The sequence below is a fragment of the Meleagris gallopavo genome, chromosome 14, assembly GCF_905368555.1.
Source record: "Meleagris gallopavo chromosome 14, MGAL_WU_HG_1.1, whole genome shotgun sequence".
In the NCBI taxonomy this organism is placed as follows: domain Eukaryota; kingdom Metazoa; phylum Chordata; class Aves; order Galliformes; family Phasianidae; genus Meleagris; species Meleagris gallopavo.
Genome location: NC_139417.1, coordinates 11,589,100 through 11,603,865, shown reverse-complemented (window position 1 = coordinate 11,603,865; position 14,766 = coordinate 11,589,100). Strand labels below are relative to the sequence as shown.

Here is a 14,766-nt window from a genome sequence, read left to right as displayed (position 1 = left end):
AATATACCACTATTTCAGCATTCTCATTTCATGACTGAATGCTCTACAGCGCATGCTGTGATTTTGGTTATGTTCATCAGCAGATACTAGTTCAGTACCAAGAAGGAGCACACTCCTGCTACACAATGATCCCCGCACTCGCAATTCCGGAGTTAGCACAGCCTAACTGAAGCCCAAGTACAGGAGAAGGAATGGCTATCGAGCAGCACTCCTGATGGTGATGTCACAACAGCTGACCCACACACCCCTCTCCTATTTCCTGCTGACATGTTCAGATCTAGCCAAACACCACACTTCCTTGCTTTTGAAGTTGATTTTTATGAGTGTGATCTACATTACAAAGACCAAATGGGTCGCAATGATGTGTGCATTTGCTTTACAGAAAAGGAGTTAGACAAATTCCCAGTACTAAGGTGCGATCTCAAGTGAAAGGATGCATTTCACAGTGATCGGAGATATAACAGTATGCCATTACTGTAACAGAACTGCCAGGGTATGAAATGAAAGGCTGGGATGTTTTTGTGGTTTTTGTTTTTGTTTTTTTTTTTTAATAATAAAGTTCCACACTGCACAGAAAAAGAAGGATGCTGCTGCAAAGGAGGAGGAGACACAAGCAGATATGTCAGCTCTCCCAAGTGCTGCCAGAAGACACAAGGCCCTGGAAGGCACAGCAAGGCCAGGCACTGTAAGGCAGTCAGGTTACTGCTGAGTGAAAAGGGGAAGTTTAATCTTGCTGCTAAAGCCCAAGTAAAGAGAAAAGCATTTCAGAAATATGAAAATAAAAGGAGCCATATTAACAGTATTAAGAAAAAACTAAGAGGCAGAACGCTGCTAGGCTTACAAAGCAAGTATTAGCCCTATGATGAGAAATAAAAGAATTGAAAACAGTTTGGAGGCAAGCTGTATAAAGATTCTTCCAGAAAAAACTAGAAAGGGTTAAAGATGAATAGAGACTACAGAGTAGCACAACCATAGCAATGAGAAGTGCAAGCCTCCTCAAAAGACATGCCTCAGACAGGACAAGATACCTGAATCTTATCAGCTTTGGTACCTCCCAACACTTCCCTCTGTAAGAAACCCAGCAGCACACAGCAGTGCCTTGGGGCAGTGCCAAAAGAAGGGCCACCTCTTCCCTCCCCAGCTCTCAGAGCTCTGTGACTCTACCAGCCCTGCTTTAGGCTTCACCTCCCCACTTAACAGACTCTCACTCATCAGAAATGGTAGAAAAGATATGTAATAATAACACAATGTGAATAATGCCAAACTCAGCCGTGATCATTTGTTTTTGCATTTTCAGAAACCTAATTAAAAGTTCCACCATTACCCTGAACACATTATATGATTATGAAAACCACAATAACAGCAGGGCGCGCTGAAGGCCTCTCCATTTCAGAGCACCGTGGCCAAGGCAGGCACACACAGCTGCAGCAAGGACACCCTGCTGAGGCTGGAAGCCTCCTCAGAAGGGCAGGCCAATGGCTGTGGGAAGCACCAGCCAGGCAGTAACTGCCACAACCCAACACAGTGCAAATTCACACCTGGGGAAAAATCAAGTAGTACAGTTAAAGAAGAAAATGCTATCGCTGCTATGAGCTTTAGTGTTTATGCAGCCTCAGGTAAAAGCTGTTTTAAAATTACACTTGAGGAGAGCTTGCCACAACTACGTTAGTACCACCAGCGAGTTGAGGCACTGTACTCACAGCCCTCAGCACAGCGCTGCCTTTTCCCTCCCCACTCTGCACAGCCACCACCCCGTCCTCCTGCTCCCGTATTCTGCCTGGGAGGATGAAATGGCATCAGGAGGAGGAAAGCTGTGGCTCCCACTCACACAGAAACCCTTCTGCTCTGTTTCAAAACCCACACCTTAGGCTGCTGTTTCCCAGACTTTAAACATATTCCTGCTACCAGAAAAGTGAAAAATTTCCCTCACATTTCAAGGTCCATCTTGGAATAGTAGTAAATAATGAGCCCACGCACGTTCACAGCTGGATTGCTGTTTCCTGAAAGCTAGCTTTGGTTTTGCGACAGATTACAATGCTGATGATGTTCTTGGCACTCTTTTGTTCCAGGTTATACAGTTATACACTATCCCTCCCATTCACAGAATCACAGATGGCCAGGATCATGAATCTCCAACCCCCCTGCCACAGGCAGGGCCACCAATCTCCACATTTAATACTAGACCAGGCTGCCCAGGGCCCCATGCAACCTGGCCTTGAACACCCCCAGGGATGGACGGGGCATCCACAACCTCTCTGGGCAGCTGTTCCAGCACCTCACCACTCTCTCTGTAAAGAACTTCCCCCTGACATCCAACCTAAATCTTCCCTCCTTCAACTTAAAACCATTTCCCCTTGTCCTACAGTTATCAACCCTTTCAAAGAGTTGATTCCCCTCCTGTTTGTAGCTCCTTTAAGGTACTGAAAGGCTGCAATGAGGTCACCCCACAGCCTTCTTTCCTCCAGGCTGAACAAGCCCAGCTCCCTCAGCCTGTCTTTGTAATGGAGGTGCTCCAGTCCCCTGATCATCTTTGTGGCCTTCTGTGGACCCTCTCCAACAGCTCCCTGTCTTTCTTGTACTGGGGGCTCCAGACCTCAATACTCCAAATGGGGCCTCACAAGAGCATAGCAGAGGGGGACAGTTACCTCCCTGTCCCTGCTGGCCACCCCCGTCAAGATTAATCTTTCCTAATACACCTCAGGTGACATCTTCAAATCCCAATTAAACACACCCACAAACTTCTACACAGTCTCTGTCAACAAAACTCCCCAAAATAACATTCTACATTTCAACTATTATCCACTGCCTCATATCTGTCTTTCAGCCATTGGAATATTTTAAGACAGAGCAAACGCTGCATTCATTCCTAATACTTTTCTAGGTACATTTAGCATTTAAGATAACTTCAGTTAGACCTAATGCTGTATTTTTGTTTGGGTCTATAAGGAAGAATTCATTTCCTCTTATATGTAAAGAAAGATGATGCTGATACACAGATATCTTTGCAATTTACCAGGGAAAGGGGGGGGGGGTGATGTTTGATTGCTTGTTTTCATTAGAAAGCCAGCCTTAATTTCACATTCACTGCATTGTATTTTAAAAGAGATTCCATCTGCTCTGTCTGTAGCACGTATTAATATTCAGAAGACATCTGCAATGTGCAGACCAAGCTTTTAATTGGAATCATGTCACAGCTACCATCACACAACACAGAATGTAAATGTTGGATATCTGCACTTGGCAGCCGCTTGGCAGCCTTATTATAAAGTCCTACTGAGACTGACAGTCTTTAAATAACGTGGTATTGGGGCATAAAAAGCTATCTGGAAAAATCAAATATTTACTACCGTGATACAGTTTTACAACACCATCCCTACCTAGCATAGTTTACAAGCACCTTAAACCACTGGTAAGCAGAATGTCTTTTATAGACAGTCAAGTTTCAAAGAGCCAAACTGACACAAGTCCTTCAAACCATTTGTTACAAGCAGTAATTAAGCACATCTCATTTGTACATACAGGACAAAGAAAACTGAACTTCACTTGTGTAGCTAAGCATGTAGGAGCACCTAAATAAAAATGCAATTAACAGCTATGCTCAGTGATTTAAGACACTTTCTTATAATGTCAGACAAATTATTCTGGAATGAACAATATAATTACTTTTTCAACAGGAAGTTAACAGCAACTTCACTTGCTTCAAATCCTTGCCAAGTCACATTACTATAAGATCCCATTTTCACTATCACCTACATATTTTCAGCTTGTACTCTTCTGCTGAAGTTTCTAACAAACAGGGCAGCAACCAGCCACCTATAGAGAAAAAACGTATATATGCAGGCACACACACCTGCCCAATAGCAGCAACTTGCTGATCTGCTGGCAAACCAATCTTACCAGGAGGTAAATGGGAAATAGGAATGCTAAGAACAGCAACATTTGCTTTTTATGCAATACACATTGTAATGGGAATTTCTCTTACACCGTCTTTGCCATAGATCTGTCAAAAAATGTTTATTATGATACCATGACAATGTCCAGATCGTCACTTGTTAAGATATAGATATGTGACCACAAAACAATTATACAAATACAGGCAACATAAGAACAGGAAATCACTGTGATCCCACAGCTCCAACCCTAATGCCCTTCTCTGGCAGCCTAATTGGCTTAAGGGATACTGCTTAACTACTGCTTTACTACAGCTCCCAGCACAAATACGTGACCTACAGCAGCAGAAGGGCACTTGCTCGTGCTCGGGGCACACTTACACAGCCAGGCTCCAGCCCACACTCACACTCTGGCACACCTCGCACATCCACCACCACTGCAGAGCACGTTATCGCAGAAGTGCAACAATCACAATCAGACAACACAGCTGTCCCTGAGTGCAGACCCAAACCTGAGCACAATCCAGCCAACAGACAACCAATGATTGCATCAGCGCTTCGAAACAGTTTTGGTGCAAAGGGAAAAAATCATTAGACTTAGCATTTCTTCAGTGGTCTGCTCATCATGCACTTGAACAGAAAAGAAGAATTAATGTGAGCAATCATAGTGAGAGGCAGCATAAAAGCTTTTCCTTTTGCCTCTTTACTATTTACCATCTCAGAAAAAATAGACTGGAGTCACTCTCAGTCAGGTGCTGTATGCCATGTGACAGACTGTAGAAAGAAGCAACTGTAAAAAAAAAAAAACAACCAACTTCTACAGAAGCAAGCAACTCAAAGAAAAATATGGTAAAGAGAAGATGTGAATCCAAGCAGAAACAACCAGCTACAGAGACAGGGCACAGTGTTTTGTATGCCTAGCATGGCTGTTACACAGCTGTACTTGTCAGGTCAACCAGAGCTCAGGATCAGGTAATTATAGCTCCATAGGTAGTAGGATTTAAGAACAGCATCCTATAGCTAAAAAAAGAAGGCATGTAAAAGCCCATGGCTCTTTGGTTGGGTCACTTCTAATTTCATTACCAATTCCTACTGCCATTACTGATTTGAGTGATAAATATAGCATGTTTTTACATAAGACAAGGCTGGAATTAATTGTACAGTCATCAAATTTGATCTGTATAAAAGAGCAAGAGGAATTTCAATTAGTAACACCAACATCAAGTGTGACTTCAGGCTGATTCAGAGCTTAATCTCACATATCCATGTTTAGATCAGCGCACAAGACAACTTGTATACGCCAGGCACAAAAATGCTAACTTAATGCTATCCTGGACTGCATTAGGAAAGTACTGCCAGCAGGTTGAGGGAAGAGATGGTTCCTCTGCCTAGCCCTGGTGAGGCCACACCTGGAGGAATACCAGTACTGACAGCACAGGAGACAAGGACACACAGGAACTGGAGACAGCTTGAAAAAGGGCCACAAAGATGATGAGACTGGGGCATCACTGCTAGCAGCAATGCTGAGAGGCAATATATATATAAAATCTTCTTTAAAAAAGTTAATGATTGTCCACATTCTGGACTAAGTTCAATGCATTATCTGCCCTCTTAGCCAATGTCAGCAAATGCATCTACTGGTGATCTGTGACAGCCTGTGGATCCTTCCAAGTCACTGTTGTCTAGGATTTAGGACTCCATCCTGCAAACATAACCACCACTAAAAATGTTCTAGCTGACAATGCTCTAATATTGATATACAAAATTACAAGCAAAAGTAAATTCTGTAACATGCCTCAGAATGATGTATTTTGTACCCTTTTTTCTTTCAGACTTACGTTTCTAATGATACTACATGACAAGTGAACAAAGCTTACCTAAAACACAGCATAGCTGTAAAAAGAATCATCTCCACATAAGGAACTACTTCGATAGACAATCTCAGGTTGAAACCAATATTTAAAAAAAAAGCCAACAACAAAACACACTTCCAGTAACTGCACCCTGTGTGTGTTCACAGGAAGATGACTCTGAAGAAAAGAGGAAGAGTGAAGATGGCTTTGTCCTGTTTTCTAAAAAAAGTAAAAATCATTGTGTTCTGCCCACCCCAGGAAAAATCCTCTTTTATGCTCAAGAACATTTCTAGTGGCTGCAAAAGGGCACAATTTAGCACCTACCCTATCTTTAGTTTGCCATTAACGATAAAGAAGTCCAAAGCGAGCTGCAGCAGATGAACTCGTTTTCAGTGGCAGAACCTCTAGCACAAAGCATAAAGCTCCCCGCAGTCACTGCTATAGATTGCTTCAAAACAAATCCTGCACATTGCAGATCTCTGAGCTATGAACACTTAATAACGTCTCCACATGAAAGCTGTGGAAAGATATATGACAACACTTAATAATCAAATAACTTAAAATGGCTTCGCAAGGATATGAGATACTCACATACAGTACAAGAAAAACTGAAGTCCATACAAACATATCATAGTTACACAAACTCAAGGACTAGAACTGAAATCATTATGAAACTATAGCTGGTGATGTTTAATTTCTATATGCTTGAGAGATGGAATTAATGTTATCATTCTTAGTTTCATTAAGCAGCAGTATTTTAAAACAAGAATACTTGTAGAATCTGCCCCCACCCTTCCCCAAAAAACAGTGAATGTTAATCTATGTTAATGAGCCATCCTTCATAACTTATCACTGCAAAGTCTTTCAGTTCTACAAGTACTTATGAATTTTAATCAGATACATTGACAACATTAGATGATAAACTGTTTCAGGACAAATTGCATTCAAAAGAAAAAAAGCAACTCCATCAGCTTTAGCTTCTGATTCCTGAGCTATCCTAGAGACACCCTTCATACAGAGATGCTCTCCACACCCATGACAACCTGGCACTGACCAGATCCAAACACTACAGCATGTCCTTGCAGGTGCAATTCTTCCTCAATGAGCAGGAATAGTGAGTGTTGCCACAGAAACAGCAGCGTTTACCAGATCCCCAAAAGGGAGAAAAACAAAAAAAACAAACAACAAAAAAGCCACCACCATCAAATGTTTGTCTTCCTTTTAAGATCTCTTCATTGGAATATTGTTTTCTCAAAAGGAAGCAGAAAACAATATGCTACCCCAAGGGAGGAAGAGTCAAAATGGAAATGAAGGGCCATGGTGACATCCTGCTTTATAACACTGCTAATATACAATCACCATGAACGAGGATCTCAGTACTACAATTTACACAAAAATCCAAAGGAATGGGCAACAGAAGTTTTATAATCATCACCCAAAAAAACAGACTGTCCACCTCTCCACACAAACTCCATACATGTTTTTAGAATGTTCTGCAAGGGAAACAGTACCTTAATGTTTACAATTCTTCATTGCATATCACTTGGATCCACAGTACAGAAAGTTACTAATGGAACATCAGCATTTTACCAAAACTACCTTTTCACCTCCAACTTGAAATCCCAACCCTTCCTTACGAAAGAGTTCAGAAAGAATTTCTGAGACAATCTGCTCAACTGTGCTGGCACAGCCCCTGCTCACACCGCTGGGCTGCAGGCTCTGCACCACGACCTCAGAACCACACCTGCTGTCGCACCCCTTGGCAGCTGAGTTCCTGCAGGCTCTGCACCACGTCAGAGAAGGAAAGCTGTTCTTCAAGCCACTCTCAGGAAGTCCACAGGAAATAAAAGCAGCAGTAGCTTGAAATTTTTTTTAGCAAATTGAAATAAAAATCAAGATTTATGTATGTTTATCTTAAAAGCAGTGCTACAGAATGGATACCTGCAGTCCCTCCCACATACCATCAAAGCAAGGTGTTTCCAGAGCTGCCTTCCCTCCTAGAGGGAATTTCTAAGTCAACGCTCAGAGTTGAATTCCCACCAGTCGCTGTCTGCAGGCTCCACACAGAAAAGAAATGCTCCAGTATGGAAAAGACTTGGAGTAAAACTGCTACTAATAGAATGCTGGGCTTCATTATATGACAGCTGATGTATATTTATCAAATACAGACCAAATCCCACAAGTATAAGAACTGTAAGACAGGCTTTTCTCTACATCTCCTCCAAGTATTCTGTCTGCTGAAACACACAGAGAACACGATCACCAAAATTTCTACAACCTCACAAACAAAAGAGAGATGAGCTCAAAGCTGCTGACTGGTTGTGCAACAGATTTCTGGAGGTTCTTCTTAAAGTCTTCCTCAGGTCTTTAAAAAGAAAAAAAATGCACTAAAAACATCTCACAAGTACAAGAACCAACACATGGGTGCAAGAGTCTTTTATACACTGGACTTTCATCCACAGTCAGATTTCTCAAATTCTCCATTACTTTTTTAGCCACACTTGCTATGATTTACTGTTTCATGTTACAGTGGTGTATAAATATACCAGAAGCCTACCAGCACCTGAGTGCACTACATGCAGAGTGCAGATGCATTTAATGTGGAACTGATGGCACCTCAGAAAAGAAATGAAACCTAAACCCATGCAGTTCAAAGAACCTTGCAGCGCCAGAAGCTCCACGCAACTGTTCTGTGCTGTGAGCAGCGATACAGAGCCAGCCATGGTCACAAGGATGTAAATGCAGTAGTGTATGCAAAGCAAGCTACAGGAGGAACCCAAAGAAATGTTAGAGATACAATAAGGAACTAAATGAGGAACAAATAAGGTTGCTAGGGTTCTATTTGCTATTCTCTTCTCCTTTTTTCATAAAAAAATAACTACAACCATTCATGAATTTGAACTCGTTACTAAAGCTAGTGAGAAACATTCACAGATTATCTTGGCTATGGTTCCAGTCTTCATTTGAATAATGAGTAACTGCTCTTTGTTAAACATTAATGTCTTTTAATGGCTGGTTTGTGAATAATTTGAAGTGAGATTGTTCTGTCGTCTTCTCCACAATCCCCACTGTACCATTTTACGTAAAAGGGTGCAACTAAGTTTCTGTGTCAGTAGGAGGGGAAGATTGGACTCTGCAACACTGACAGAATTGTTTCACTACCCTAATATGGCTTTTTAAAATGAGAAAAAAAACAGCACAGTTATCAGGTTACTATAAAGTACGATACCTAGTACTGCAATACATTCCATTCCTGAGCCTAATTTTAAAACCAATGAGAAGAATCGAATTTTACAGCTTTCATATAATTTTCCTTGTAGAAAACCTCCTAAACAAGGAAACTGAAGCTTCTAAGAATCCAGCAATTATTTATAACAACCAGCCATCCACTCACTTCATATTTACTCATACTCTTTTCAGAGGTGAGCACACAGAGTAATGCAGTTCCTATTTGTGCAAGGTAACAGCAGGATACTACAAGAGCAGAAACTGAATCTAGAATTCAGTTCCTCTGCGCAGCCATAAGAAGTATCAGGAGTTCTTTCAGGAAGTACCAAGGGGAAAAAAAAAAAAGCACTGCTTACTCTCATTCCTCACATTTTAGAACATAAAGATCACTCAAGGAAAGCAATGTCAGTACATGGAGGCACTCAGAGCAAGCTAGAATAAGAGGATATCTTTCTCAATAGATTCTAACAGCTTTCTAAGAGACAATACAGGAATAATGGTGGTGATGTCAGAATTGTACATGTAACACATGTATATATATGATGCTAAAATTGCAGGGAACTTCTCTTTTAAAACCAAAGTATAAGCTCCTCCTTACGAATGTAAATTAATACACATTTAGCAGTATTCAGCCATGACTGCAAATTTCATGCAGCTCACCTTTAAAGCTCTGTTTCTCAGTGAGCAACCTGAATCCTTTCACTTCGTACTTCCAGCTCTCTCACTTTCTCAGGTACATTTATCTTGTAATTAATTTTCTATCTATACTGAAGATTATCTATGGGGCTCCTGAGATACTAATGGTGACTCCCTTAGAAGTACATCACCTAGGTAAAAAAAACACAATAGTAATCTTGTAATAGAATAAAGTACAATCTAAGGACAAACACTGAAGAGCAAGTCTTCTGTAATAAGCTAACAATCAAAATGAAGAAAATCCATAAAGCTTTGCATATTTTGGCCATGTTACTGAAGAAAAATGAAATCAGAACTCTTTAATACTTAGTTTATCTTCAAAGTTACTCTGTGTGAACATGACAAATAGAGGGAGTGAAGTTCCATTAGTACTAACAGTAGTTGCTCTATTTAATCCCACAGATTTAAGTCAGTTACAACTGGCTCTGCAAAGGCAAAGCCACGTCCAAGGGCAGCAGCTGCACAATGGCAGTCTTTCACTTGGTATTTTCTGTTCAACAAGTCCCAGACACTGGGCTGCCAGGGCCTAACAAAAATTAGAACATTTAATGCATAAACGTTTCTTTTGAAACACTGTCAACAGGAATCCATTGCTAATGCTTTGCTTTATGTTTGATCTAATGTTATTGATGGAGACCAAAGAATAAATAAAACTGTAAGGTTACTTCCACACCTTCAGACTGCTAGGCTTGCTTACACATACACACTATTTAAACATATTATGAAGAAAGAACATGCATTTATCTGGATATTAAACTCAATGGCTTAACAGTTAGATCACAATCAAAACCTTCCTTCCACCTCTTTGAAGTTCTGGAATAGCTGATTACAAACACAACAACTGCATCAACACGAGTTGGTCACACTTCAAGGGAAGAAGGGAGGATGTAGTGCTAGTAATTACCAAAGTGTCCCCTAAATTCCCTGGACTTTTAATAGAGAAGCTATTCTGTGGAGGTAGTTTGCATCATACCACACCATAACACTGTAAGATGTTCTGCAAAGGAAGGCTCTCTTAATGTTAAGGACAAAGAACTCAGAGTGAGGACAACACTACTGTGCTTTATGTTCAGTAAATTAACAATTACAGAGGAAGGAGGTGGAAATACTGTGAAAAACCTAAAACCTTTCCACTGTACAGGTGTCTGCATCTCATAGGAACACCTGCAATGACCCACCAAAATGAATGATGTGGAAATTTGAACACTACTCTTCAAAAGTGCCACTATTGCCCCTATTCAATCCTTTTGATTTCTCATTCAAACTATTTCCTTGTCTGGGGTTTTTGGGTTGGTTTTTTTTTGGGGGGGGGGGGGGGGGGGGAGAGGGGGAACAGAATAGCATATTATTGATAACTCACATAGGTGCAAGAACAATCACAAAGCATGTATGTAATACAGTAATTCCCTAGGAATTCCACAGGACACATCAGCCAAGATCATTATAAGAAAGCAAACGATGCTCACCAATAAGAAGAGAAGTAATCTGAAACTGTTTAAAATTAACATCAGGCATTTCTGTTGGCAATTCAAAAAATAAACATTTCAAAAATGGACTGAACTCTCACTCAGCATCACTTCCAAGATCCAATGATACAAAAGAGCCACTCCCATGCTTCCTTCTGATCCCCTTCTGCTCACATATTCTACCAATGTTTTAAAGGTGACATTTAGCAAATTCTTTAATATTATTTGAGAAGTCCAGGGCAGGACTAATCAGTATCTTTTGACCCGTTCATTCAGAGTCATATGCACCATTTTTCTACATAACAGCAGAGCACACAAAAAAGTGACCGTTTTACTACATATGTACACACACATACACATACACATATGTATACATGAGTGTTGTGAGTGTTACCTTTTGCTAAGGAAGCAGCTGAAAAGCACACTCCAATGTTATGGTGATGCATGTGGATGGGAACAAAAAAAAAAAAAAAAGGAACTTGCGCTAAAATAACTGCAATTAATTATAACATCTGTGTTGTTCAAGTTACAGTCACAGAATATCTTGAGTTGGAAGGGACTCTCCAAGGCTCGCTGATCAATATTTTAGTTCCACTGTTAGTTTTGCCTAAGATCTCCAGGAATAAATATGTATGTTTGTGTAGTTAATTAGAACAAATCAAGAAAAACAAGCAGACAAAATGGAAGGTTACTGGTGCAACACCTTGCCTCAGCCAACGGGAAGGAGAGCCGCCTCACTTCCCTCAGGTTTGTTACTCACAACAGAAGGTTTCCCAAAGCCACAGTTAAGCTTCCAAAGCAGAAAGAACACTTCTGTGGCCTTCATTTCACAGCCTTAGGACAACCATTCAGAGACTTCCTGTTACAAGCACCACAGTCAAGGACACTTTCTGAGAATCCTTGCTAATGTCCTCGGCCTGATTTCTGAAGCTGCCACTTCGCATCTTCTCCCATTTCTATCGACTTTTCAGTTCTGCAGTCATACCAAACACAAAGGCTCTCAGGAAAGCTTTGCATGCATCAACTCTGCCACAGCCCCACAAATACTTCTGGCGGATGTTTTGGTTTTTTTTTTTTCCTCCACTATCACTATTTTTCCACACATTCCTTACGCTCCACTGTGCTTAACAACCACATCCTAACGTCCTCTTATTCACATATTCAAGGACTCAAATAAGAGATGAAACTTCTAAGAGGTAGGGAGAATAAGAAATCACCCCCAGATTTATAAGTGCTCTGACACAATGGAGGTCTCCTCTTTAGTGTCACTGGCTCCACTGATGGAATGCCATGATGTCAAAAAGGGAACAGAACCACTGACATCCCTACAGCTACACAAAGACATTTGCCACGTAGTTTACAGACTGAGCCCAGAGTTTACTCTGATTTTATTTCTTCCTGTTTTTACCATCTGCACTCAAAACATCAGGGGCAAAAATGTAACTTACCTGCTATATTCTCTAATTCTAAGCATGCAAAAAACAGTAAGATACACAAATTTCATGAGGTCAGAAGCAGAAACAAGAATACCACGTTATTGGTGCAGACCTCTTTCATACACCCAGCAAACACAGCTAGATTAGTCATTCAAACAAGGTTTAAATTTTCTTAACTCACTTCACAGAAACTGATTTCGTTGTTATTTTTAAAAATACCCATGGAAGCACATTTATAATATCTGTTTGATTTATCTTTGCAACTTAGTGGTACATAGAGAGAGCTGACCTAGGAAAACAAAGTGAAATTAATTAAAATCTGCCCTAACTTGTTCAAGACGAAAAAATGCACAGCATTAGAGCCTGTCCAGCAGGATTATCTGAGACTTCCTCCAGCTATGTGTTTTCTCTATCTTTAGAGATTATCTGTTGGATGTTGATCAGTCAATACGTACACAGATCTCCCAGAGTAATGTAGAAGTACTTTCCTATCCTGTAGGACAGAGATATCAGAACTCTTAACTTCCAACATTTTCCTATTAAAAAAACCTTCTATGGCAACATTCACAACAGAAACCTGAAAAAACACACAGCCACGGATGACTGCCCCACACAACGTTAAACAAAAGAATCGTTTCCCTGACTGCACAGAGGGGCTCTCACCTGCCACCAAGTACACCACAGGACTATTCCTCCCCTGGGTCACTGAAGCTGTGAGCAAGGAACAGAGCATTTTTTCAGATAAGCAGCAAGACAGCAGTGGTGACAGTATTGCCTGCCTCCAGGGCTCTGACCAGCTCAAGTGACACTGAGCGGTCTTGCTCATTTTTGCCTCTGAGACAGAAAGAGGATGAGCAGAAACCTGAACCAGAGGAACCACTTCTCTAGTAGAAAGCCTCACCACATAAAGCTGTGCTTGAACAACTGTAAAATTTGTGGTGGCACATCGCTTTTCATCTGAAAGCATTTAACTTAAGAGAACTTCCTGGAGTGCAGCTGTCAGCATTCACCAAGAAAACTCCACACTTAATTCTCAAGAGATAGTTCAAACCCTGAAATGAGACATGCTGATCAGGAAATAGAGCCGCATTCAGCGGCATTAAGAAAATCATTAGCAAGAAGGCAGCACGGAAACCTTTACTCACATTATAAACCATGGGCATAAGATCCCCAATGAGAGGACTGACAGCTGGGGGAACGCACGCCTTTCTCACCTGTCCCTCCCCTCTTTGTCGACCTTTTCTAACAAAGATAATATTCCCAGTTTTCACTAATCACGGGTCCAAAACTCTACGTGTGCCCACGAGTGCCGTTCACAAAAATCTAAAGGCAACTTTTCGCGCTGAAGCTCAAGCAGAGTCCCAGGTCTAAGCGCTGTGTGCCGCACAAGGCGGTGGCAGAGCGGCACAGGAGGCGTTTCACTGCGCACACCGGGGAAGCGCTCAGAGAGCCGCAGTACAAAAGGAGCGGGTTTCCATTCTCGTTATTAGCGGCGCCCGGAGAAGTCGCCCACCCGGCCCGTCCCCGGTTTAGGAAGAAACGCCAGGATGGGCGCAGAGGAGACCGCACCACAACACATGATCTCGCCCATCACATGCTTGGCAGCGCGCTCATTCAGCCGCAGGCGCAGTGCCGCCGGACACCGCGGGGCGCCGCGTCCCGCCCCCCCTCAGGGCCGGATCCCCTCGGCGCTACTCACGCTCGAAGTCGGAGTCAGAGTCCTCGTCGCCGCGCTCGGGCTCCTCCTCGCCGTTGGACTCGGTCTGCATGGGCTCCCCGTCGAAGCTGACCACCCTCCGGCCGTCGCCGGTCGCCTCCCGCTCGCGGGCATCCCGCAGCCGGGTGAAATACTCGGCGGCGAAGCCCACCAGGTCGGCCGGCCGGTGCCGCAGCACCTCCACCGTGTAGCCCTGCAGCAGCTCGGTGAGGCCCGGCGGGATCTCGATGCTCATGGTGCCGGCGGGACCGAGGAGGAGGCCGCCGCCGCCGCCGCCTCCTCCTCTCCTCCTTCCCGCCCCGCGGGCGGCTGTAGCGGTGGCGGGCTCGGGCCTCCCTCCGCGGGCGCTAACTGACTCCCGCCGCTCCGCTCGCGCGAGCCGCGCCGAGGGAGGTGGGGGGGGAGGACGGGACGGGAGCTGCCCGTCTGCGCAGGCGCGGGAGCGGGCGCCGCGCCAACCGCCGCGCACGCGCCGAGCGG

The 14,766-nt window shown here is 42.8% G+C and overlaps 1 protein-coding gene across 3 annotated transcripts in view; it reads right to left on the bottom strand.

Moving 5' to 3' along the window:
* The window catches only part of PRKAR2A (protein kinase cAMP-dependent type II regulatory subunit alpha), a 53,395-nt gene extending 38,689 nt beyond the window's left edge, over window positions 1–14,706 (bottom strand). The window contains exon 1 of one of the 3 annotated variants that reach the window (XM_085235483.1): window positions 14,269–14,706. In XM_085235483.1, coding sequence (XP_085091609.1) covers window positions 14,269–14,521 — 253 coding nt within the window. In that variant the 5' untranslated portion in view covers window positions 14,522–14,706. Of the gene's footprint in view, window positions 1–13,232; window positions 13,318–14,268 lie in introns of those variants that run through there. The other 2 variants (XM_085235482.1, XM_085235481.1) reach the window with 2 other exon arrangements.
* Window positions 14,707–14,766: the final 60 nt, after the last annotated feature.